Source organism: Capricornis sumatraensis, chromosome 2 (genome assembly GCF_032405125.1).
Source record: "Capricornis sumatraensis isolate serow.1 chromosome 2, serow.2, whole genome shotgun sequence".
Lineage (NCBI taxonomy): Eukaryota > Metazoa > Chordata > Mammalia > Artiodactyla > Bovidae > Capricornis > Capricornis sumatraensis.
Genome location: NC_091070.1, coordinates 21,203,840 through 21,226,637, shown reverse-complemented (window position 1 = coordinate 21,226,637; position 22,798 = coordinate 21,203,840). Strand labels below are relative to the sequence as shown.

The 22,798-nt window shown below is 52.1% G+C and overlaps 1 protein-coding gene across 3 annotated transcripts in view; it reads left to right on the top strand.

Annotated features, from left to right (window-relative positions):
- SMOC1 (SPARC related modular calcium binding 1) overlaps positions 1 to 21,897 on the top strand; it is a 145,412-nt gene extending 123,515 nt beyond the window's left edge. For 2 of the 3 annotated variants that reach the window (XM_068963398.1, XM_068963396.1), the window contains exons 8-12: positions 1,913 to 2,105; positions 2,672 to 2,754; positions 4,946 to 5,051; positions 15,069 to 15,313; positions 19,882 to 21,895. In XM_068963398.1, the coding sequence (XP_068819499.1) occupies positions 1,913 to 2,105; positions 2,672 to 2,754; positions 4,946 to 5,051; positions 15,069 to 15,313; positions 19,882 to 19,898 (644 nt within the window). In that variant the 3' untranslated portion in view covers positions 19,899 to 21,895. Of the gene's footprint in view, positions 1 to 1,912; positions 2,106 to 2,671; positions 2,755 to 4,945; positions 5,052 to 15,068; positions 15,314 to 19,881 lie in introns of all 3 variants that reach the window. The other variant, XM_068963397.1, reaches the window with a different exon arrangement.
- The last annotated feature ends 901 nt before the right edge of the window (positions 21,898 to 22,798 follow it).

Sequence of the window (22,798 nt, the reverse complement as noted above, 5' to 3'; positions counted from 1 at the left end):
TATAACTGGGTTTTGAATCATAAGTCTATTGTCTGTCAACTGTTCTAAACTGCTGTTCATATAGCCAAGGAGATTCTGTTCAATTTTGCTATGTTTGCATTATGAAAACAGTAATTCCTTTTTTTCATTTTCCATATCAGAATTATGTTTTAATAGCAAATATGTATATATACCATCTGATATTTTTATGCCCTTAAGGAAATATTCCCTCACCCTGCAATGAGAATTTTTCAGCATTTTTTTTTAGGAGACCAGAAATCATTTTCCCGTCATCTGACTTTCCTCTAAGACAGCATTGCATCTCTGCACACCTACAGTCTGCTTCAACATTTGTCCCGTTCATATGTGTATCATTAACAGAGCCCATTATTTCAAAGGGTTTGGCTCCATCAGAGTTCAGCTTCTGTTATTTTCATCCATTTGCTCAGTGAGCAGGATGAATCTCCACATTGCTGATGCCAAATTCCTGGCTCTCCTAGTGGTATTTTTGTAACACACTGTGAAAAAGTCACGGGATGCCCAAGGTGATTCCTGTCACATTCTTCAAGAAGAAAGTTGTGGATTACTGTTCATGAGAGAAGTAAAGTGATGATAAAGTAAATGAATAAAAAGAGAAATAAGTAGATCAAAAACAGTGGTACAAGTTTATGATATGGTCCCTTTTATTGTTAGAAAAAACCCAAACCTCGTGTGTGCATGTGTATTTGCGTGTGTGTGCGTGCAAAAGAGAAGATCCAGGGTCGGTAGAACTTTGGTGGGATTAGAGATTCTTCAAATATTTCTTTATAATGAGAAAAGAAACCCAATGCTATTTATTTTTAATAACTAAAAAACAAACCAAAAAACCCCACATAGTATCAACAGAAAAACAAGAAAGGGAAGTCGGGCAGGTTGACTGGTCAGCGGCCATGGGGTTCTAAAGCCCCCGGTGCATGGGGTGCCTCAAGCTGGGCTTGATTCTGGGAAAGCTAGGTTTGGCTGTTCAGACACGCTGGCATGGTTTCTGAGGCCTCTGAGTGCAGACATCTTCCTGTGGGAAGGTGTGTTGTGTAATGAAAAGCTGCTACTGCTGCTGCTGCTGCTAAGTTGCTTCAGTCGTGTCTGACCCTGTGCGACCCCAGAGATGGCAGCCCACCAGGCTCCCCCGTCCCTGGGATTCTCCAGGCAAGAACACTGGAGTGGGTTGCCATTTCCTCTCCAATGCATGAAAGTGAAAAGTGAAAGAAGTCGCTTAGTCGTGTCCGACTCTTTGCAACCCCATGGACTGCAGCCCACCAGGCTCCTCTGTCCATGGGATTTTCCAGGCAAGAGTACTGGGGTGGGGTGCCATTGCCCTCTCCGTGTAATGGAAGCAGTGTTGTGTAATCAACTCAGCTCCATTCAGCCTCCTTTGTCCGGCTTTGATGGAGCCCTGGAAGGAGTGGGTTTGGTCCTTGGGTTTCTGCTCTTCTTGGGTGCTGGGCATCAGAGCATCTTCCCACCCTGAGGACAGTGACTGTGGCCCTGTCCTACGGGGTCTGGGTTTGGGAGAGTGTCCACACACACGGGCATTCCTGCCTCAGCTGTCAGCTTGCAGGGCTGGAGCCAGGAGACATGAGCAGGGACTGTTCTGCAAACAGTCAGGAGATTCCACTTCCAGGCCAGCTGCAGCTCTGATGAGGAGTAGCCCTGCCTCCCTGGCTGTCTTGCAGCCGCTGGAACCTACCGGCATGAATGCTACTGCAGCCTGGCTGTGCGAGGGCCAGAGTGAGGTGCTCTGCTTCTCCAGCTCCTCACTCAGGGCTGGCGTGGGGACCCGGCTCCCCTTGGTGATTCACCAGTCAGCCATCATCAGTTCCTGGGAGCCAGGCCGGGTCCTGGCAGGGAAAGCATAGGAGCGGGAAGTCACCACGGGCTGTGTCTTTTCTTGCAGAGAAAGTTCACTCGTGTGACCAGGAGCGGCAGAGTGCCCTGGAAGAGGCCCGGCAGAGCCCCCGCGAGGGCATTGTGATTCCCGAGTGCGCACCCGGGGGGCTCTATAAACCAGTGCAGTGCCACCAGTCCACTGGCTACTGCTGGTGTGTGCTGGTGGACACCGGGCGTCCGCTGCCGGGGACCTCCACACGGTAAGCCCCCGGAGCCCGTCCTGCCCCTCAGATGGACCCTTGGGCAGGAGAACCAGCTTCCTGTTAGGCTGGCGCCTCGCATCTCCCGGATTTATTGTCCTGGCCGGGTGGGAATTGAGACACTCGGGGAGCAGCATCTCTGCTCGTGGGCAGATGAGGTCCTGGTGGAAAGACCTAGATCTTGGATTCTGGCCACAGGGCCGGCCTTTTCTAGCTGGGTGGCCTTGGGGAAAGGAGGTAATCTCTCTGAACCTCAGTTCACTCAGGCAGATTATTGCCCTGCCTGAGTCACTGGGTGCTAGGGGTCAAAAAGATCCTGTGTGCAGACATAAGGGAACACCACTCTACTTGAGTAACTGAGATGATGTGGCAAGATGCCTGAACATGTCTCTGTGGGGACGCTGATGCTGGGATTGCCCTGTAGCTAGTGGACAGTGCGGGAGCTATTTTGCCACCTGCCCTGGGTGCTCTACGCTTAGAGACCACACAGATCATTGCTAGTGGTAGGGGCTGAAGTCGGCTCAGGTTCCAGCCCCTCCTTATGCCCTGCCTCTCTCTCTTCTCAGCTACGTGATGCCCAATTGTGAGAGTGACGCCAGGGCTAAGAGTGCGGAGGTGGAGGACCCCTTCAAGGACAGGGAGCTGCCAGGTAGGAGATGACACTGCCTCTTGCTGACATCCTCACTCCTTCCTGTCCCGCCACCCCCTCATCGTGCAGAAGCAGTGCCTGGTCTGTTTCCTCATCTGTAAGCTGGGGTGGGGACGGACAGTGGGCAGGGGCATGGCAGGAGCCACAGGATCGGCCTCCAGTCTGGCATTTGTCCCTAACGAGTCCTGAACCCTTAAACACATGGTTTCTCCTCCTTGCTCTTCCCTTTTTAACCTTTAAAATGTAGTCCTTGGCTTAAAGGGCTTCCTAGGTGGCGCTTGTAGTAAAGAACATTAAGAAATGTGGGTTCAGTCCCCTGGGTCAGGAAGATCCCCTGGAGGAGGCCATGGGAACCCACTCTAGTGTTCTTGCCTGGAGAATCCCACAGACAGAAGAGCCTGGCTATGGTTCATAGGGTTGCAAAGAGTGGGACATGACTGAAGCGGCTTAGCACACACACACGTTGGCTTAAAATCCTACCCTCAAAAACGCTCCAGTTTTTTCTCTAACCTAGGGTGACTGGGTGGAGAAGGAAATGGCAACCTACTCCAGTATTCTTGCCTAGAGAATCCCAGGGACAGAGGAGCATGATGGGCTTCTGTCTATGGGGTGGCACAGAGTTGGGCACGACTGATGCGACTTAGCAGCAGCAGCAGCAGCAGCAGCAGGGTGATTGGGACAGTGATCTGGGGGCTGTGGACCCTTTTCCCCAGAAGCTAACTCTCAGGGACAGGCTATCCTGCGGGGCGTGGTAGTGTCTGTCACCAACTCTGTAGAGTGCCTTTGCAGTGACCCTTGGTGGCCCAGAACTGTCCCTGGAGTATGACACAAGAGGCATAGGCAGGGGCCAGGGCCTCCGAAGGGCTGCTGGGCTGGGTTTCCCTTATTTACCGTGTTCTCTGCCAGTGAGTAACAATACGATGACTAAATATTGATGGCTTGAAACACTGTAGTTTTAATCAGGTCAATGCTGATGGGAGCTCTCACTGTTCCCATCAGGACTCCAAAGGAGAACTGAAAACAGAGGCTCTTGAAAGTCCGGGGGTTCCCAAGTGAGGTTTGTAGAAAGCACTCTGTCATGAGAACGGAGTCGTAGAGACCAGGATCCCTCTGTCTAGCCATCACTTCAACAAATGTGAATTCAGATTTCACTGTGTGCCAAGCACTGGGTATGTCTAGTAATCAAAACGGAAGTGAAGCTTATGTAGTGTGGCAGACAGAATATACGAATAAATGAATACAAACCATGAAGATGGTGACAGGTACTCTAAAGGGAAAGACTGAGGTGCTGGGAGAAGGGCAGGAAGAAATCTGTGGCTTCTCTGAGAAAGTAGCATTTAGCCAGAGACCCGGGGGAACTGCGGAGAGAAGAGAATGAAATAGTAGCTGCAGAGAGGAGAATTGTAGGTAGTGTTGAGGGACTGTTTGGGGCTGGCAGTCTTGAATTTACAGGAAAACCATCTCTCCAGTGGTGTGATGGTTTTTACACCAGCAACATTCAGCTCTGGGGTGTGGATTTGGAGAAGGCATATCTGTGTAAAGGTTCATCCATCCTTGGGGTTTTGCTGGAGTCCCACCATAAGGAATAAACAAAGGATTTGAGAGTACTTCTAAGGGAGGGTTGATCATTATAATCTAAGCTGGCTGAGGAGAAAAGTAAAAAAAGGGAGTTTCTTGGATAGGTAAACTAGTAGGTCCATTGAATCAACGTTGACCTTGGATTTCTATGCATTCCTAGTGCCCTTTTAGCACCTGGTCCTCGCCTCTGGAGTAGCCTGGTCTCACTGTACCACTTGAGTTTCCCAGCAGACTATGGACTTAATGAGGAGAAGAGCCCTGTCTAGTATATTCCTAACATATACCATAGTGCCTGAGTTGATACTCAGCAAAAATTTGTGGAATGGAAGAACACCGAAGGCTTTATTGTCCATGTGGTCTGATGGTCCCTTGTGGGCTGTGGGGAGAGGAACTCTGGAGGTTTATGACAATCATCTGGGGCTTCCCTGGCTCAGCTGGTAAAGAATCCGCCTGCAACGCGGGAGACCGAATCATTTGAGCTGTGGACAATTCCCAAAGTAGATTTGGCTGGACAAGAAGGACTCGGAGAGGTTGAAGAGACTGCTAGTGGAGGAAGCTGTTTTACTTGATCATTTACCTGCCACATGCCTTCAGATCTCACTTTGTCTTTCAGGCTGTCCAGACGGGAAGAAACTGGAATTTATCACCAGCCTACTGGATGCCCTCACCACTGACATGGTGCAGGCCATTAACTCAGCAGCGCCCACTGGAGGTGGGAGGTGAGAGTATGAGCAGGACTCAGGCCCAGTGGGACCTCGGGGCTCCTGATTTTTTAGATGCGGCAGGACGCTGAGAGAGTGGGGAGGGCTTGGGTAGCGCAAGGGCTGGAATTTGATCCTTTTCCTGAAACCATGTAGCTGTGACTTTGTCCAACCTTCTGCCAAAAATCTCACCACCCCTCTCCCCTTTCCAGTCCTTGGGAGTTGCTTTTCTCTAGCTTGTAGTTACCTGATTACAGGTAAGTCCAGGAGTGTCTGGGACTTCCCAGGTGGTGCTAGTGGTAAAGAATCCACCTGCCAATGCAGGAGACATAAGAGACATGGGTTCGATCCATCCTTCAGGAAGATTCTCTGGAGAAGTGAATGGCAACCCACTCCAGTAGTCTTGCCTGGAAATTCCATGGACAGAGGAGCCTGGCAGGCTACAGTCCATGGGGTTCCAAAGAGTCGGACATGACTGGAGCCACTTAGTATGGCACGCACCAGGAGTGTCTGGAGACTTCAGCAGTGTGTGCCTTAGAGTGAGTCCAGAACGGCAGGAAGTGGGGTGGGATGTGATGGGGACAGCAAGGAGGAAGTCTGGAGCACTGGTGGTTTTCTCCTCTGAGAAGGCAGGAGCCACATGCCCGAGATTCCCAAGGGACTCCAAGTGTTGGGATTGGCACCACCTTAGCCAGACCCTACCTAAATCAGGAGCTGATATGCTGACCACCGCAGTCTTGACACAGGGCCGAAGTCCACCTGCTCCTTAACGACCAGCATCACCAGCGCTCACTGATTTGGGCCCATTGGGTGGGTTGGAGCATGCATGCTCAGACCTACTGAACATGCATAGCACAAGCCCTGGGCTAGGGACTGGGAATCCAGGAATGTGAGGCACGTCCTTATCGTCAAAGAATGCACCTAGTGAGAAGGAAACGGCAACCCACTCCAGTGTTCTTGCCTGGAGAATCCCAGGGACGGCGGAGCCTGGTGGGCTGCCGTCTATGGGGTCACACAGTCGGACCTGACTGAAGCGACTTAGCAGCAGCAGTGAGAATACTAGGCTGTGGACAGATATAAACTCTGTGGTAAGTGCTAGATCAGAGGTGAAAGAACAGAGAAGGGTTTGCTCATTCAGTCTGGAGGAATCAGAGAAGGCTTCCAGGAGGAGGTGACACCTGAACTGAATTTTGAAGGACAGGTAGGACTTAGCTAGTAAAAGAAACAAAGCCATTCTAGGAGAAAAAAAAAGAACGTCGTAACCCCAGGCAAGCGCATGGCCATAGTTCAGTATGGATGGGCTGGGGTGGATGGAGGAGGAGAGGAGAGGATGGAGAAGATGACAGCGGTGGTAGGTGACGCAGAGAAGGAGGTGGGAACCAGGTCCCAAAGGGCCCGTGAGATGTGCTTCCCATTATGAAGCCAGAGGGTGAGGCTCGGCAGAGCTGGGCGGTGTTCAGGCCCCTGTGGCAGCAGGAGCTACCATGTGCTTGGCAGCAGTGGGCAGCCTGACTCTGAGTTTGTGGGGCTCACCGAGGAGGGAGGGCTGATTCCTCCACACCTGCCCAGAGGCAGAACTGTCAACGGGCAAGAAGTGCCACCATGAGACCGGCCCAGGCCCCCAGGCTGGTGGAAGGCTGACTGCCTCTGCGGGCGATCAGTGCAACCTCAGGGCACGTATCTAGGGAGGGAACCAGGACTCCCAGCACAGCTGTCAGCACTTCTGTGTCCCAAGGCAGACGAGGGCAGTGGCCTCCCACTTTCTTTTTTAGGTGTGCAACTGTTTTCATTATATTTGCAAAGTGGTACAGTTACCAGCCAAAATTCCACAACATTTTCATCAACCCCCAAAGAAACTCTGTATCCATTAACACCCACTCCTCAGTGGCCCTCCCCCAAACTACTACTACTATTACTAATCAACTTTTGTCTCTATGGATTTGCCGACTCCGGACATTTTATATAGATGGGCTCATACAGTGAGTGGCCTTCGGTAAAAACCATTTATGTCCCATCATGATGAGTGCAGAGACTGCCTTGTGGATTGCCACTCTAGGAAACCCCCTGTCTGGGCTTGCTTGCCCTCAGCTACTCTGTGGTCCTGTGAGCTCTGAGGCTGGTTTGTTTTGCTCACCTTGTGAATGGGGCCAGGCCTCCCCCGCAGCAGGAGGAGCAGGGCACTGAGTCTGAGATGATGGAGACAGGGTCTGACAGGTCGGCAGATGGGAACTGCCCAGAGGCAGTGCTCAGCCACTGGAGGTCTAAGACAGAGAGAGCTGTGTCCTCATCTCCTGGAAGAGCGAAGGGAAATTATGAACAGGAGTATTCAGGATTGTATACCTTTTTGCTTTTCATGATTGGAATGTGAAAACATACCTGTTGTTTCATGCAAAAATGAGTATGAGCTATTTATGTTTTTTTAGAAGAGAGGGACTAAAGAAACAAGGAGGGGGCATGGCCCTAAAAATCCAAGATCTGGATCCTCTCCACTCACAACTCTTCTGGGCTGCTGGCTCTGACCCACCCCTCAGGGAGTCTGCCTCGTGCTTGTACGTGGGTACAAGGAGATAGCACTTCACCCTCCATCCTGTTTGCTTCTGCAGGAGGCCAGCCCTGAGCTTTGCCTGGCCTCAGATCCAGGCAGGCTTCAGTGACAGGGAAAGCAGAACCCAGCTGGGTCCTGGGCCAGGGGGGTCAAAAGCACAGGTAGGTCTGCTGCCAGGGCAAGTTCAGATGGACGCTCTGCCCTCAAATTGCAGGGTGAGGAAATTTTAACAGAAATAAAAACTAAGAAGTTTATAAATGCTTTTAATCCTAGTATGTCCTTAGGGAAGTGATTTTCTTTTTCTTTCCAAAAAAAATCTCTTTTAGGTATAATGAGAGTTGGAAGAAAAAAAATTTTTTTAAATATTCTTTCCTAAACATGTTTTTCATTTTAAGCTCATATGAACTTGACCGTGTTTGGTTCTGATGAGAATGAAAGGTTTGAACTGCATTTGGTAATTGTGTTACCTGGAGGCTATACTTGTAATCAAAAGACAGACAAGATGAATCGAGAAGTAGTTTAGAGATCAAGGGAGTCGGGGTGGGCCTTGGGGGGAGAAGGAGAGAGGAGTGGTTACACAGGGGGGTAGTTGATCAGGGTTACTGGTTTGACTGCATTTAAATCCCTCTCAGATCTCTCTATTATATTGGGTTGGCAAAAAAATTCATTCGGGTTTTTCCATAATTTGTTACGGAAAAACCTGAGTGGACTTTGATGTCGACCCAATGTTTAGGAAAATCAAGCCCTAACTCTGACCATGAATTGGCTCTGAAGGATGGTCTTAATGGCGCTCACCCTCCTTTCATATGCCACTGCCTGCCATCATTACATGACAGCTGCTGGTGGTCCTTCTCAGGTGCTCAAACAGGCCAAGCTCTCACCACCCCAGGGCCTCCATGCCAGCTGCTTCCTCAGGCTGGAGTGTGAGTCCCTTATCTTCCTGTGACTTGTCCCGCTGTTCCATTTAAATATCACCTTCTCAGGGACCATCTGAATGAAAGGAACAGCCCTGTCACCTTCTATCATGATACCTCTTTCTAATTTTCAGCCTAGTGCTTATCACTACCTGATGTCTTGCTGGTTTGTTTATTTATATCTGCCTCACCCCCACCCAATGAAAATTGAAGTTCGATGAGAAAAGGAACATTTTTCACCCTCTTCCCTGCTTATTCCTGGAACTCAGAAAAGTGCCTGGCATACAGTAGGTGCTCAGTAAACATTTGTTACATGAATTAATAGCCAGAAGGATTGGGGGGGTAGATGGAGGGACCCCTGTCAGGCACAGAGAGGGATGGCTCAGTGAGGCCTCTTTTCCTTGGCACACGTCTGAGGGTCCAGCAGCTACTTCAAGACTAACTATGAGGCCAAACCCAGCCCTGAAGTTCACTGCCGCCAGAGCTTTACGGTGCCCTGGCTGGGCCCACAGGACTTGGGCACCTTTCTAGCACAGAAGAGCAAAGGCAGAGGAGCAGGGCCGGTGAAGAGAATTAGGGAATCCAGGCTGCCTGGGTTTAGGCCTTGGCTCTGAATTCAGGCAGAGTTGGGACTGCAAGCACGAGGCCAAGGAAGCCACAGCTGATCCCTCCTGCATCTTCTCAGGGTCTGGCAATTAAAGCTGGACATCAGCTGGGGCCAGTGGGAAATAGTCTTATTTAGTGACATTGGAAAGAAGGGACAGGGGGACGTTTGGGCTGAGTAGAAGAGAGGGTGTCTTCGTCCCAAACTAGCACCCGTCAGGCTTGGAGGTTTTAGCTTTGCACAGACTCTTACATCTCACACCCAGGGTAAGCTCTGTGCTTGGTTCTGGGGATATACAGGGATACAGACTTGGTTCCTGGGCTGGAGGAGCTCCTGGGAGAAGAGCTGTGTAGTCACGTGGGTGCCCTGTAAAGCCAGTGTGATAACAGAGGCAGATGAAGTCATGCAGGCAGGGACTCAGGGGAGGAAGGCATGTGAGAGAAGGCTTTCCATAGGAGGTGATGTTTAAGCCACATCGTCACTTACGAATGAGACAACGTCCTGACCTAGTTGGACCAGGAGTAAGAACTTCCCAAGGACCCTTAGGATAGTGAGGTATGAACAAGGTAGGGTCTGTGGGCTTCCCTGGTGGCTCAGATGGTAAAGGATCTGCCTTCAGTGCAGGAGACCCAGGTTCGATCCCTGGGTCAGGAAGATCCCTTGCAGAAGAGAATGGCAACCCACTCCAGTATTCTTACCTGGAAAATCCCATGGACAGAGGAACCTGGTGGGCTACAGTCCATGGTGTCACAAAGACTTGGACACAAGTGAGCAGCTAACACACACACACACACACACACACACACACACACACACACACACACACAGGGTCTGTGGAAGGACTCGTGAGCAGAGCTTTAGGCTTGGGAGGCAGGTTGTAGGAGATGAGGCTGTAGAATTGGGCAGAGCCCAGACCCTGCTGGACCTTGTGATTCATGCCAGAGAGGCTGCAGGGAGTCAAGGAGTTAGATGGGCATTCCTATGGGAGCTGGACGGGAGGGGTGCTGGATGGGGCAGGAAGGTTACAGCGTCATCTGAGTGAAAGGTGATGAGAGTGTGGACTAAAGATGTGGGGGGTAGGATCATCTACTGAAGTTCAAGTAATGAAATCAATAGGATTTGCAGACTTGTCAGATGTAGGGAGTGGAAGAGAGAGATGTCTACTTCCTTTTCTGGCATCTAGCTTGATTTGGGGGGGAAGCAGTGTGGCCAAATTTAAAAATAGGCCAAATGAAAGGGGTACCTATGGAAACATCTGTGGCTAGAGCCTGAGAGGGAGCAGCCTGCAAGTTTCATTGCATGTGTGTCTGACTCTTGGCGACCCCATGGACTGTGTAGCCTCTCAGGCTCCTCTGTCCACGGGATCCTCCAGGCAGGAATACGGAGTGGGTTGCCATGCCCTCCTCCAGGGAATCTTCCCAACCCAGGGATCGAACTCACATCTGCTGCAACACCTGCATTGCAGGTGGATTCTTTACCCCTGAGCCACAGGGGAAGCCCACAGATATCATTAGATGATAGCTTTTCTCAGTGAAGGGTTGATGGATCATTGAGTTATGCTTTTGGTCCTTCCTCCTGCAAGAAGCAGAGCCCTCCTCCCCCACCCCATAGATCGGCCTTCCTAGAAAAAGCCAACATCGAGAGGAGGTGGGCTGAGCTGCATGAGCCTCCCAGCCCCTCACGTGGTCCTGCAAGGAGAGGCCCTTTGTCTTGCGGCTTCCTCCTTCCTGCCCAGTGTGGTTACTTGTTGATGGTCTTGCAAGGAAGAGGCTGAGAATGTGGCTGACTTGGCATTTCCCAGCCCCACCCCGCCCGCACAGCTGGTGGGGCCTGGACCCGATTCCAGATGGGCTCCGTTGGTCTGCTTGGCTTGGCTTGTGCCTCCAGGCCATCCCACCTCACCTTGTTTAAAACTGCTTGGGACAGCAGAATTGGGCCCAAGATCTCGGCCAGCACCGGTTTCCTTGTGGTAAATGGGGCTGGCTCTCCAGCTGTGCATTGCAGCCAAGGCCTGGCCGGGCTGAGGCTGCAGAAGCGACGCAGTGAGGGCTGCAGGGGAAGGGCGGCACCTGCCGCTTCTCAGTGTGGGAGAAGACTCGGCGGGGCCAGTCCAGGGAGGGACCTGGCTCTAGTGGTTTTCCTTCTCCCTGGAGGCGGGAGGCACGACAGCTACCAAAAGAGCCCAGAGGCAGGGCTGACACCAACATTTTACTGGCTCTTCACGCCATACCCGAGAAGACTTGGATCTTCTGCACACCCAAGGAGCCCTTTTAACAGAAGTGGAATTTTACCTGGAGGGAGGCCCATAGCAAGGACTGTCACTGTTAAGTGATCTAAGGAACCATTATTGGCTCTAATGTTGGGTCCTCAACCCTTGCCCGATGAGCAGCTTTGATGGCCCCAGTGGGGTTTCTGCATGCGCATATACGGGAGAGGTCGGAGTCCATGCCAGCGCAACCCTGGAACTGGGAGTGCAAGTAGCCTGTGTGTTTAAAGGATACTACTAGAAAGCTGCAAGAGCTGGAGGGGTCAGTGGGGTGTGGCTTTGAGGTCAGTGGCAAACTGTGGGGAGCCCAGCTGTGATGGGACGGACTCCAGCAAAGACTGTTGAGAGATTCCTGGGGCTTCTGGAGGAGGTCATCTTGCCCCACCCCCGCACTCCCCTGGGAAAATCCCAGCCTCTCCTCAGTTAACGGAGGTGCCCATCTTTAACACATGCCCACTGCCGGTTTGGCTAAATCAGGACTCCTGATAAGTCTCTCTCTTAACTAGTTCTTGTATGAAGTATGGTAGTTTGGGGACTTAAAGCTGCTGTGAAGCCAGAAACCTCACTTTCAGAGCTTTGAGCCAGATGCCTTCAGTAGTTTTCTTTCTTTTTTCATTATGCTTTGCTGGAAACATGAAAACTACTCCCAGGCTCCTTCCAATTGCAGTTTTTTGTCTCATCCCATCTTCTCCCAGAAGGTGCATACTTATTCTTCTAGGGCCATGACTGGAGTCTCTCTCCCTCTAGACCAGGGTTCTTAACTTGAATGAGGCTTGGAGCATCTATTAAACCCCTAAAATCTGCAGAGTTCTAGGTGCACGTGCATTTTAGAGAGAGGGACTATGGCTTTGTTTGTGTTCTCTGAGGGTCCATGATCTCCCCCAAGCTAAGAAATTCTTGCCTTAAATGCACTTGGAGCTTGGCCTAGACAAAAGGTTGGATTCCAAAGCAGGACCCTAGTGCTGTCCAACTATACATGTAGAGCTGGGCCCTGTTGTCTGGGGGAGGATACAGCATGGGTTCTGGAAGTCAGAGGAATTCAGAAGCAGACAGCCTCACACTAGCTGGGGAGAAGGGAGGGCAGAGGCAGCCTGTCGGTTGCAGCAGAGCTCGGGGAGCCAGAGGCAGGCATGGAGGGCCCTCGGAGCACCTCTCCTGGCAAGTGTCCTCAGTGGGGGCCAGGGGTGGGACATCCAGGGGTATAGCTGTCCAAAGTCATGGCTGCTCCGGGCTGGGAGGTCCAGCTGGGAGTGAGGAGGGCAGAAATTTGTCTCTCCAGACCAGGGAGACAGGGAAGGGAGGGGAAAAGAAGCAGGAGCCAAGTGACAGTCACTCTCTGGCCTGAGATGAAACTCTTAGAGGTTGTCGCCTGGGGAGAAGAGCTGCTTCTTGCTGCAGACTAGCCCAAAGGAAGGTGCAGGGAGCCCCAGTCACAGAGTTGCCGAGAACCGGGCAGGCAGGCGGGAGCCCAGGAACACGTGCTGGAGGCAGCGAGCCTCTCCTGGCAGGGCGTCTGGGTGGGATGACCTCATCCCTTCCCGTCTCAGCGACTGAGGCTTTATTATTCCAGCCTCTAGGTAGACATGACGCTATGCTGAGCCTAAAGGTTAAAGGAAGAGCTGCCTTCGCCAGGGGCGCTCTTGGCCCCTCAAGGGAGGGGCTGAGGGGGAAAACCCTGACCCCCTCCCCTGGATGCCTTAGAAAGCTTGGAGGGGAATAACTGGAGCGCCTCCCCTGGGGCCCGTCCTGGCTCTCCTCCCTGGCCCGGGTCCCACTCATTCAGGGAAAGTTGGAGGCAGACAGGGTGCTCTGCAAGGGAGCTGACCACTCTCCCTCCTGCTCCAGGAGCATCCTGATCAGGGTGCTCTGAAAGGGAGCTGACCACTCTCCCTCCTGCTCCAGGAGCATCCTGATAGAGATGTTTCTGGGGCCCTCCTGGTATATGCCTCTCAAGCTCAAGAGTGAATATTGCAGTGAAAATAGAGGAAGCTCAAAACCACCAAAATACCATGCACTGAGACGACAGCCTGAGCCCTGCCTGTTTGCAAGCCGTTCCAAGCCTGGTTTCTATGACGGACCTAGCAGGTTCCCCAACAGCTAGAAGCAGACAGTCCCTCACACCTTCCCCAGGTACTCCCTGCTCCAGACATGTCAGGATGAGGTCCTGCTGGCTGACCTACCAACTGTGCTGTCTTGGACCTGCTCCAAGGTGCCCAGTGGGGCCTGCCCAAGACCATAATCCACCTAATTAGGAATGGGCATTCGGCAGGGATGCCTGGCTTTTTTTGGTAATGAAACTTCTTTTTCCCTAAATGGTGAGGTCACTTGGGGTCGGGGCAGGGGGAGGGAGTTTGCTGGCTCATTCATAGGGGAGGGGTCAGGGTTGTCCCTTCCCTCCTGGAAACCTCGGCAAATTCCAGAGAAGAACCCCAAGGCATTGGCAAGTGCCTTGAATATTTTTCTTGCTAGGTACAGCTTCAGAGTTTGCTGTCAGGTCCTGAATCCCTGCTGTAGGACCCCTGGTGTAGTCTGTCTGGTTCCCTGCAGACGATGGGCCAACCTCAGCCTCAGTGCCCCAGCCGAGGGAAGGTTACCCAGGGCTTTAAACACAAGGCTCTGGACCAACCCTGGCAGCAGGAGCCATGGGGCTTGTGTGGCTCCGTTCTCCTGGCCAGTCACCCGCTCTAGAACAGACTCATCATTGGCTTTTAAAGTTTTCAGTATTACCTAGCACCCTGAATCCTTTTGGGGAAAAAAAAAAGAGGCATGAATAAGTAAAATGAATGGGTAGACCTTGTGTACGTTACACATGTAGCCATTGGTCTTGTCGTGTTACAATCAGGGGCCGTGTTAGAGGCAGTCACCGCCATGCATCTCGACCCCCAGGAAGCTTTCTTGGTTACTCTAGGTTACTCTGCTTTTTAGCAGAATTTCCCAGGTGCTCGAGTTAACATGTGGCTTCCTGGGTCTGCCCTCTCTTAAGACCTCTGTGTGGAGAGACTCACCGTTAGTAGGTCTGGACTTGCCAGCTATAGAACCTCTCTTTGTGTCCATCTCAATTGCCTCCTTCTCTCAATTCCTACTGCACTTGGTACCCGACAGCGATGGCCCACGGGAATGTCACACTTCACATTGAGTTGCTGCTGCCTGGTTTCACTCTTTTTGACTCTGTCTTGCTAAGACAACAGTTTGAAGCCAGGGGCTACTCCTGCTGCTTTGGAAGCCTTCCTGGGATCCAGCCTGTGTGCTGAGTGGGTGGTACAGGCTCCAAGCTCCCTTCATAGACACACTCATTTGGGCGTCAAGTTCATGTGTGATGGCAGTTTGTGCATCAGCCACACTAGGCTAGGAGAAGAACAGTTTGGATCCCTGTGGTTTTCTCAGGTGAATGAAATACAGTCGGTATGTCCTGAGCATTCCTCTTGCACAAGAACATCCCTAACTATGGTGGAGGGTGTGGCGGGTTCACCTAGTTGGGGATCCCCCAGAAATGAACTGTCTGGGCTGGAGGCTCAAGTTGGAAAGGGTGCTTGATTCTGCTTCAGGCTGAGCAGGGCTGGGAGGGTTTGGGCTTGGAGGAGCCGTTTCTACCTGGCTGCCGGCAACCCTTGGCGTCTGAGCATGTGGGAGAGGCTTGCGGTGGGGCTGGTGGTTTCTGCAGGATCCTAAGCGGGGCTTGGGGGTGGGGTGTCTGCCCGTGGCCCAGGTTCTCAGAGCCAGACCCCAGCCACACCCTGGAAGAGCGCGTGGTGCACTGGTACTTCAGCCAGCTGGACAGCAACAGTAGCAGCGACATCAACAAGCGCGAGATGAAGCCCTTCAAGCGCTACGTGAAGAAGAAAGCCAAGCCCAAGAAATGCGCCCGGCGTTTCACTGACTACTGTGACCTGAACAAAGACAAGGTCATCTCCCTGCCCGAGCTGAAGGGCTGCCTGGGTGTTAGCAAAGAAGGTGAGTGATCGCCTGTGCTCCTGGCCCTCCAGGACCTGCCCCTCCTGGAGGGAGGGGACCACCCTGCAATAGATGAGATTCCCAGGTATGCGTTTATATGACTACTTACTGGGAGTGCATCGTGCTTTGCACTAGACACCTGACACAGTGGAGGAATGGAAGGGTAAGTTTCCTATCCTTCCGCAGTCTATTGAAGAGACAGATGCTAAAGTATTTACATACACCGGGCTGAGTGCCATGAGGGTGTATTAGGATACACCGGGCTGCAGTGACAAGCAGAACCACACATGTAATGGCTCAACACAGGGGAAATCAGTTCCTCTTGCCCATATAGTGATTCACCATGATTCCAGGTCCTAGGGTGTGTGTGTGTGTGTAGGGAAATAGTGGAGATTGCTCCAGGTGCAGTCACTCTGAGAGCCAGGCTGAGAATGACTCTGCCAACTTCATTCTGTGACATCCAAGGTCACCCTGTGGGTCTTCTCCCTCCCTAGCCGGATGGCGTAAACCCTGGAGCAGTGCCCATGGGGCAAGGTGGATGGGCCAGTCCTGGAAGTGACATACATCACCTCTCCTATTTCACTGGCTGGATCTCCATCACTAGACCACACCCCACAGTGAGGAGGGCTTGGGGCCCAGGAAGAGGAGGAGACACCTGGTGGATGGGTGGACACCTGATGGTCTCTGTCAAAGTGCAGCAAGTGCAGAGTATTGCGGGAATATACCTAAGGCACCCACATCTGCTCAGGGTCCATCAGGCTTGGAAATCTTCAGGAAGGAAGTGATGTCTTGCCCAGAGGTCAGCCAACCATAGCCCATGGGCCCAGTCTAGTCCACGGCCTGTTTCTGTACAGACTGTGAGCTAAGAGTGGCTTTTCTATTTTTCAGTTCAGTTCAGTTGCTCAGTCGTGTCTGACTCTTTGTGACCCCATCTGCAGCATGTCAGGCCTCCCTGTCCATTACCAACTCCCAGAGTTTACTCAAACTCATGTCCATTGAGTCGGTGATGCCATCCAACCATCTCATCCTCTGTCATCCCCTTCTCCTCCTGCCCTCAATCTTTCCCAACACCAGGGTCTTTTCCAATGAGTCATTTCTTCGCATCAGGTGGTCAAAGTATTGAAGTTTCAGCTTCAGCATCAGTCCTTCCAATGAATAATCAGGACTGATCTCCTTTAGGATGGACTGGTTGGATCTCCTTGCAGTCCAAGGGACTCTCAAGAGTCTTCTCCAACACCACAGTTCAAAAGCATCAATTCTTCAACGCTCAGCTTTTTTTATGGTCCAACTCTCACATCCATACATGACTACTGGAAAAACCATAGCTTTGACTAGATGGATCTTTGCTGGCAAAGTAATGTCTCTGCTTTTTAATATGCTATCTAGGTTGGTCATAACTTTCCTTCCAAGGAGCAAATGTCCTTTCTATTTTTAAAAGGATGTAAATTTCAAAAATAAGACTATGCAGCCAAGACTGTTGCATATTGTCCATGGTCCACAAAACTAAAATGATTGCATCTAGTTCGTCACAGAAAAGCTTGCTGCCCTTGTTCTGGACGAATCCCTGCCCAGTGAGTAAGAGGAAGCTGAGCTGAAAGGTCGTGGAAGGGAGGAGTGTTCTGAACTGAGGCAAGTGAAGAGTGAGGCTGTGGAGGTGGGGAAGGAGAGTTTTAGAGGAGCTGAAGGACGTCAGGGTGACTGGGATGCTTGTTTAGGAGGTAAGGATGAGAGAGTTTAAACTATATAAGGTCAATGGGAAGCTGTTGAAGGGACTCAGTCAGAGAAACGATAGCATCAGTTTTGGTTAAAAAAAAAAAAATTTCTTCCAGTGCAGTGTGGGAAATGGATCAGGGGATGAGTGAGGGCAGAGACCCAGTAGGAGGCCGGAGCACCGACCAGGCAGGGGATGATGGAGGCCTGAGTTAGGGAAAACCCAGTGGGTTTGTAGAGTACTGGGGGAGGTGACTGGGTAGGGCTTCAGGGCTTGGTGATCGAGTGCAGAGAGGGATGAGGGCTGGCGTGGGCAACTGGAGGGTGGGCCATTCACTGAGACGGGCAGCATGGGAGGAAGAGAAGAGCAGGTCGGGGTGGGGGAAAGATAACAGACATGACTTGGACCTGTCAAGTTGGTTGCACCCCCAAAATTAGAGAGTCACAGTGCAGGTGAAGGGTCTGGGCCGATGATGCCGATTTGGGTAATTCTGACTTGTTTGGTGCCGAGAACTGCCTTGAAGGAGACATAAGGGCTTTTCCTTGTTCTAACCCTTGGTTGATAGGGTAAACCCCAAAGGTAGCTGGGGAGGTGGCTGAGGTACCCAGTCTTGGGATCTGGCCCTGGTTGTGGGATGTGTGGCCCTGGTTCTGGGATGTGTGACCCTGGGTGAGTGATGCTCATCCCCAATCCGTTTCCCACACTGCCCCAGAAGAATTTTTTTTTAATCAAAACAGATGCTATCGTTTCTCAGACTGAATCCCTTCAACAGCTTCCCATTGCCCTTATATAGTTTAGACTCTCTCACCTCCTGCTGCCTCCCCTCTCCTTCCATCTCTAAACATGCATCTCAGTCACCCTGACGTCCGTCAGCTCCTCTAGGCAGTCCTGTTTGATGAGGATGCCTCTCTGTGCCCCCTCGACTCTGAGTCCCCAGGACATGGTGCAGCGTCATGGGTCAAACCGTGCTTCAGCCACAGACCAGCTCTCTCATCCAAGTCAAACTGCTCAGCCATCCCAGATTTCCGTTTCTTCATCTGTAAGATGGAAATAACCATAGTATCCACCTCACAGGGCCATTGTGCCGATGCAATGAGATAGTGAGTTAAAGCAGTTGCTGAAGGCATTGGGGCATCTCCGTGGTTGAGGCCTTGAGGGACCTCCGTGAAAGTTCCATAGATAATACTGTTCTTCTTCATGAGACTGTTGCAGCTGTCAGAAGCACTGCTCACACTGCATGCAGTCCACGCTCCCGATTCTCCCCTGCATCATGGGTGTGCCTTCTCGATCCCTAACCTCAGGCACAGTGCATTAGATCCTGGTCAAATGACGAAGGGCTGGGAGAGGGACGTCCTGTGTGGTAGCATTACGCTTTGGCACACTTAGAATCTGTGCCCATTTCTCAGAGCACAAGCTGGGGGCCAGTATTGGAAAGAGACTACCCAGCGTTTGCGTTGACCCCCCGGTCCACCTGGAGCACTTCTGGGCTCAGTAGGTTCGGAATCACAGAGCTCCACTGGCACTCTGCCCTTGGTCCGCTTCCTGTGCTGGTAGTTAAGGTCCACACAGCACACAGCAGCTAGGGGGAGGCTGGGTGTGCTGACCTCAGGTCCACGCAGCTCACGGAGGCCTCCGGGCTGCCCTCTGAAGCTTTGCCAGGCACCAGGTGCGCAGGACCCAAAGGAAGCAGGCAGCCCTGGCACTTCCCAGCTCTGTAATCTTTAGCAAGCTACCCAAAGTCTCTGAGCCTCAATTTCCTCATCTGCAAAGTGGATATGAGAGCATCTGCTTCACAGATTTGGTGTGAAGATTTAACAAGCTGGTGCCTGGTTTGCGGTGAATGCACAGAAGAAATTAGAAATAGTCGAGAAACATAAGAGGCAGTGGTAAAGAGCTCTTCTGCCAACACAAGAGATGTAAAAGACCCAGATTTGATCGCTGGGTCAGGAAGATCCCCTGGAGGAGGAAATGGCAGCCCACTCCAGCATTCTTGCCTGGAGAATTCCATGGACAGAGGAGCCTGGCGGGTTATAGTCCATAGGGTTGCAGAGTCGGACACGACTGAAGCGACACGGAGCGACAGCCCTGGGCTGCCAGCAGCTTTGCGGGGTCTCTGTGCTCTGGGAGCAGCGGAAAAGCCACCTGGCTAGATTGTCTGCAGGGACTGAAACAGATGTTGGCCATCTGGTGTCGTGCGCTGCCCTCTGGTGGGCTGAGCAGGGCTTGCACACCCAGTGGGGGGCAAAAGTCAGGTGGGGCAGGACATAGAGTTTGGGGGTGAATGTAGCTTTGGGTCTGAGGGACTGACTTTTGGGAAATGCCACATGAATCCAGGCATTTTCACCCGCCAGACTTCTTACTGGGGAGCTGACTGCCCAGCACAGTCTTCTCAGGTCTCTTTCTTAACTGGTCCTTCCCAGTTTATGAAGCGCAGTTATCAGGATTATTTTTCACCACCCCGTGAGGCTGGAGACAAGTCCTTCCATTGAAAAAACCCACCAGCTCTCCCACTGACTTGCCCGAGGCTGGTGCCTAACCCTGAACAGAAAAACCCTCTCGAGTGATGGAATGGATATATGTATTTGGAGTCCTCACTAAAGTGTTTAGTTGCTCAGTTGTGTCTGACTCTCTGTGACCCCAGGGACTGTAGCCCGCCAGGTTCCTCCATCTGTGGGATTTCCCAGGCAAGAATACTGGAGTGGATTGCCATTTCCTTCTCCAGGGGATCTTCCAGCCTCAGGGATTGAACTCGGGTTTCCCGAGTTGCAGGCAGAGTCTTTACCATCTGAGCCACCAGGGAAGCCCAGAGTTCCCTTAAACTCAGCTCTAATTTCTTGCTTATTCCTCCACTTCTCAGTAGGACGCCTCGTCTAAGGAGTGGAAAACCAAAGGGCAGGTGGAGAGACCAGGGAGGCAGGATGGATCATCAGACAGCTAACCTTCGGCGTTGCCACGGCCCAGCCACATCCCATGTAACATAAGTGGTGCCCATCGTGTTTGCACTTTTAATAACTCCTATTTGTGTGTTTTCTTTTTCGGTTTCATTTTTAAACACCAGTATCTAATACCGCAGTGGGAAAAGGAAAGGGAAGAAAGACTGTTTTATTCTCTTTTATTGTTAAGTTTTTGGATCTGCTACTGACAACTTTTAGGGTTTGGAGGGCGGGGGCCTTTCTGGGACTGAGAAGAGATTTATATACTGTATATAAATATATATGTAAATTGTATAGTTCTTTTGTACAGGTGTCGGCCTTGCTCTCTGTTTATTCCTCTCCCTCTCCCTGCTCTGAGCTGTGAGATCTCCGGACACACGGCCCCACTCTCTAGAAGCCAGGACTCCATCCCCAGCCAGCCTGGATCCCATTGTGATCACAGGGCAGACTCCGTGGGTATCTTTTCTGGTGGGAGGAAGGGGCCACCTTCTGCCGTGGCTGTCAGAGCAGCAAGTCACTTGGCGGTTGACCTTCTCAAGGGCGGGAGTGGACATTGCAGGACAATGGAAGTGGCCCCTGGAGGGAGGCTCATAGCCCTCACGACTCCCCATTCTCCAACACCCATGTGGTCAGGCCATCCAGACCCCCAGGTGGCCCAGACTCAGTGGGTGCCTGAGTCGACAGTGTCGTTGGTGCCTGCTGAACAAATTGCCCTAAGGATTTGCGTTAGGGTCCCTTGAAACATTTCCAGCTATGTTTAGCATCTACTACGTATAAAGCCGGAGAAGGCAATGGCAACCCACTCCAGTACTCTTGCCTGGAGAATCCCAGGAATGGGGCAGCCTGGTGGGCTGCCGTCTATGGGGTCGCACAGAGTCGGACACGACTGAAGCGACTTAGCAGCAGCAGCAGCAGCAGCACATATTAAGCAGGAGAGGGGAGGCAGAGAAGAAAAAGACACCCCGTGGGACCTTTTGTTTAGTAGTTAAATTTCATATCTGAGCGGTGGAGGCAGCACAGAAGGCCTGTCCTGCTGAGTGTGGCGCCCACCCAAGGCTTCTCACCTCTCACACACCCGTGAGTGAGGCTTCCTGAGACAGCGCCCAGTGCCGAGGTCAGGCTGGGCAGCTACTCCTGCAGTCCTCCTTCTCCCCTGCCGTTCTCTGGTCAGCGTAAGCCCGAGGGAAGAGTTGTGTCCATCACCTTGTTGGTCACTCAACCTTTTCTATTTTTTCTTTTTAAACTCAGTACCGAGGTTCTTCCTGTTTTCCTAAATGCTCTTACGGGCTTCCAGGCTTGAGGCCAATTCCAGATTCATGTTGGGCCTGTTACTTCTGCACCCCTTGGAAGTGAGGACAGAATGGCCCAGCCGTGGGGAAATCCAGGCCTAGCTTCCCACAGGTGTTTTACTGTGATTCCAACGTGGACCGCCCAGCCTTCTGGTCATACCCCAGCTTCCTCTTGCCTGGGGTAGCAGGGGTGGGGGCATGGCCATCCAACAGTCATCCAGCAAAGGGTGACAGGTGACACCGAACCCTCCTTCCCGTGAGCAGCCATAGCAGCAAGGAGGGAGGGTGGGCAGTTTTCCAGGACTGGCGCCTTTGTGGATTATTTTTGGAAATCTGGCCACATCTCTGTGTATCTCCTATCCCATCCCATCCTCTGACTGGAGAAGGTTCTTGCTGGCCTAATGAAAGTCCCAGAGGTTGTGTCAGGGTGACTGGAGACCCCATCCCAATGTGGTAGGATGGAACGAGAGCTCTGGCCCATCAGTCTGGACCAGAAAGCCCGGTGTGCTGGCTGGGTGGACTTTTCGGGAGACCTCAGCCTCCTTCCCTGCCCTGAAGGAAGCACCTCCGTGAAGAAAGTTGGAATCTGCCCAGGACATCTTCTCTCTCACACACATGTGGAGGCTGAGTTGTGTGGTTTTCCTTTGTGAGGAGGGAGGGAGACCGTTTGTAGCTTGTTTTATAAAAAATAAAAAATGCGTAAACCTTGGTGGCGGTTGCCTCTTTCTTTGGGTGGCTCCCTTTGATGGAAAGCATTCATTTCCTTAAAGGTTTAGTTGTTTACTGTGGCCCAGGTGCCCTCCACTCTGATCCTAGGCAGTCTGAGGGGCTAGACCAGAAGGGGAGCCAGAAGTGGCCATGAGGTGGTGCCCCGCTTGCAGTGAAGACCTTGATCCCCTGGGCCCTTGCCTACAGTGCTGGTACCCTGTTTGTAACGCTTCCTCTGACCTGCCTCTATGCAGCTAGCCCTGCAAGCCATCACTTGAAAGCAGGGGATGTTGCTGGCGGTGCTTGGTGGGCAGGGCTGGGGGAGCCTGTTCCATGGCGCAGGCTGATGGGAGTGGGGATATTGGCTGTAATCCTGAGCTCAAGACCCCAGGCTGGGAAGCAGCTGTACACAGGGAGCAGGCCCCAGTGGGGTTTATGCCGTCTGTGCCCTAGTTTTGTGGGGCACGTATTCAGGTCAAGGCGGCTGGTCTGGCTCACGTTGCTAGAGGCCTTCAGTGTGGACACTGCGGCAGAGGTGAGGCTCCAGACTGTTTCTGGTGCTACAGACATCTTTCCCCTTTGCTTCCCTCTCTGCACAAGCAGCTGTGTCCAGAAGTGTCTTCCTCTCCCACCTCTGAGAACTCCCTTCTGCCACCTCCATCCCCTTACCCTTTGCAGGTAAGCAGAATACAATGCCCTTGAAAATGACCCTGCCCCCAGCCCTTTCTTTAGCTAAGCGTTCCTGGGAAAGGATCTCAGCCTTCCTCCAGGGCTAACAGTGAGCTGCTGTGTCCACGGGCCCTGAACTAATACAACAGCCCAGTGCCACAGGCATCATCCCATC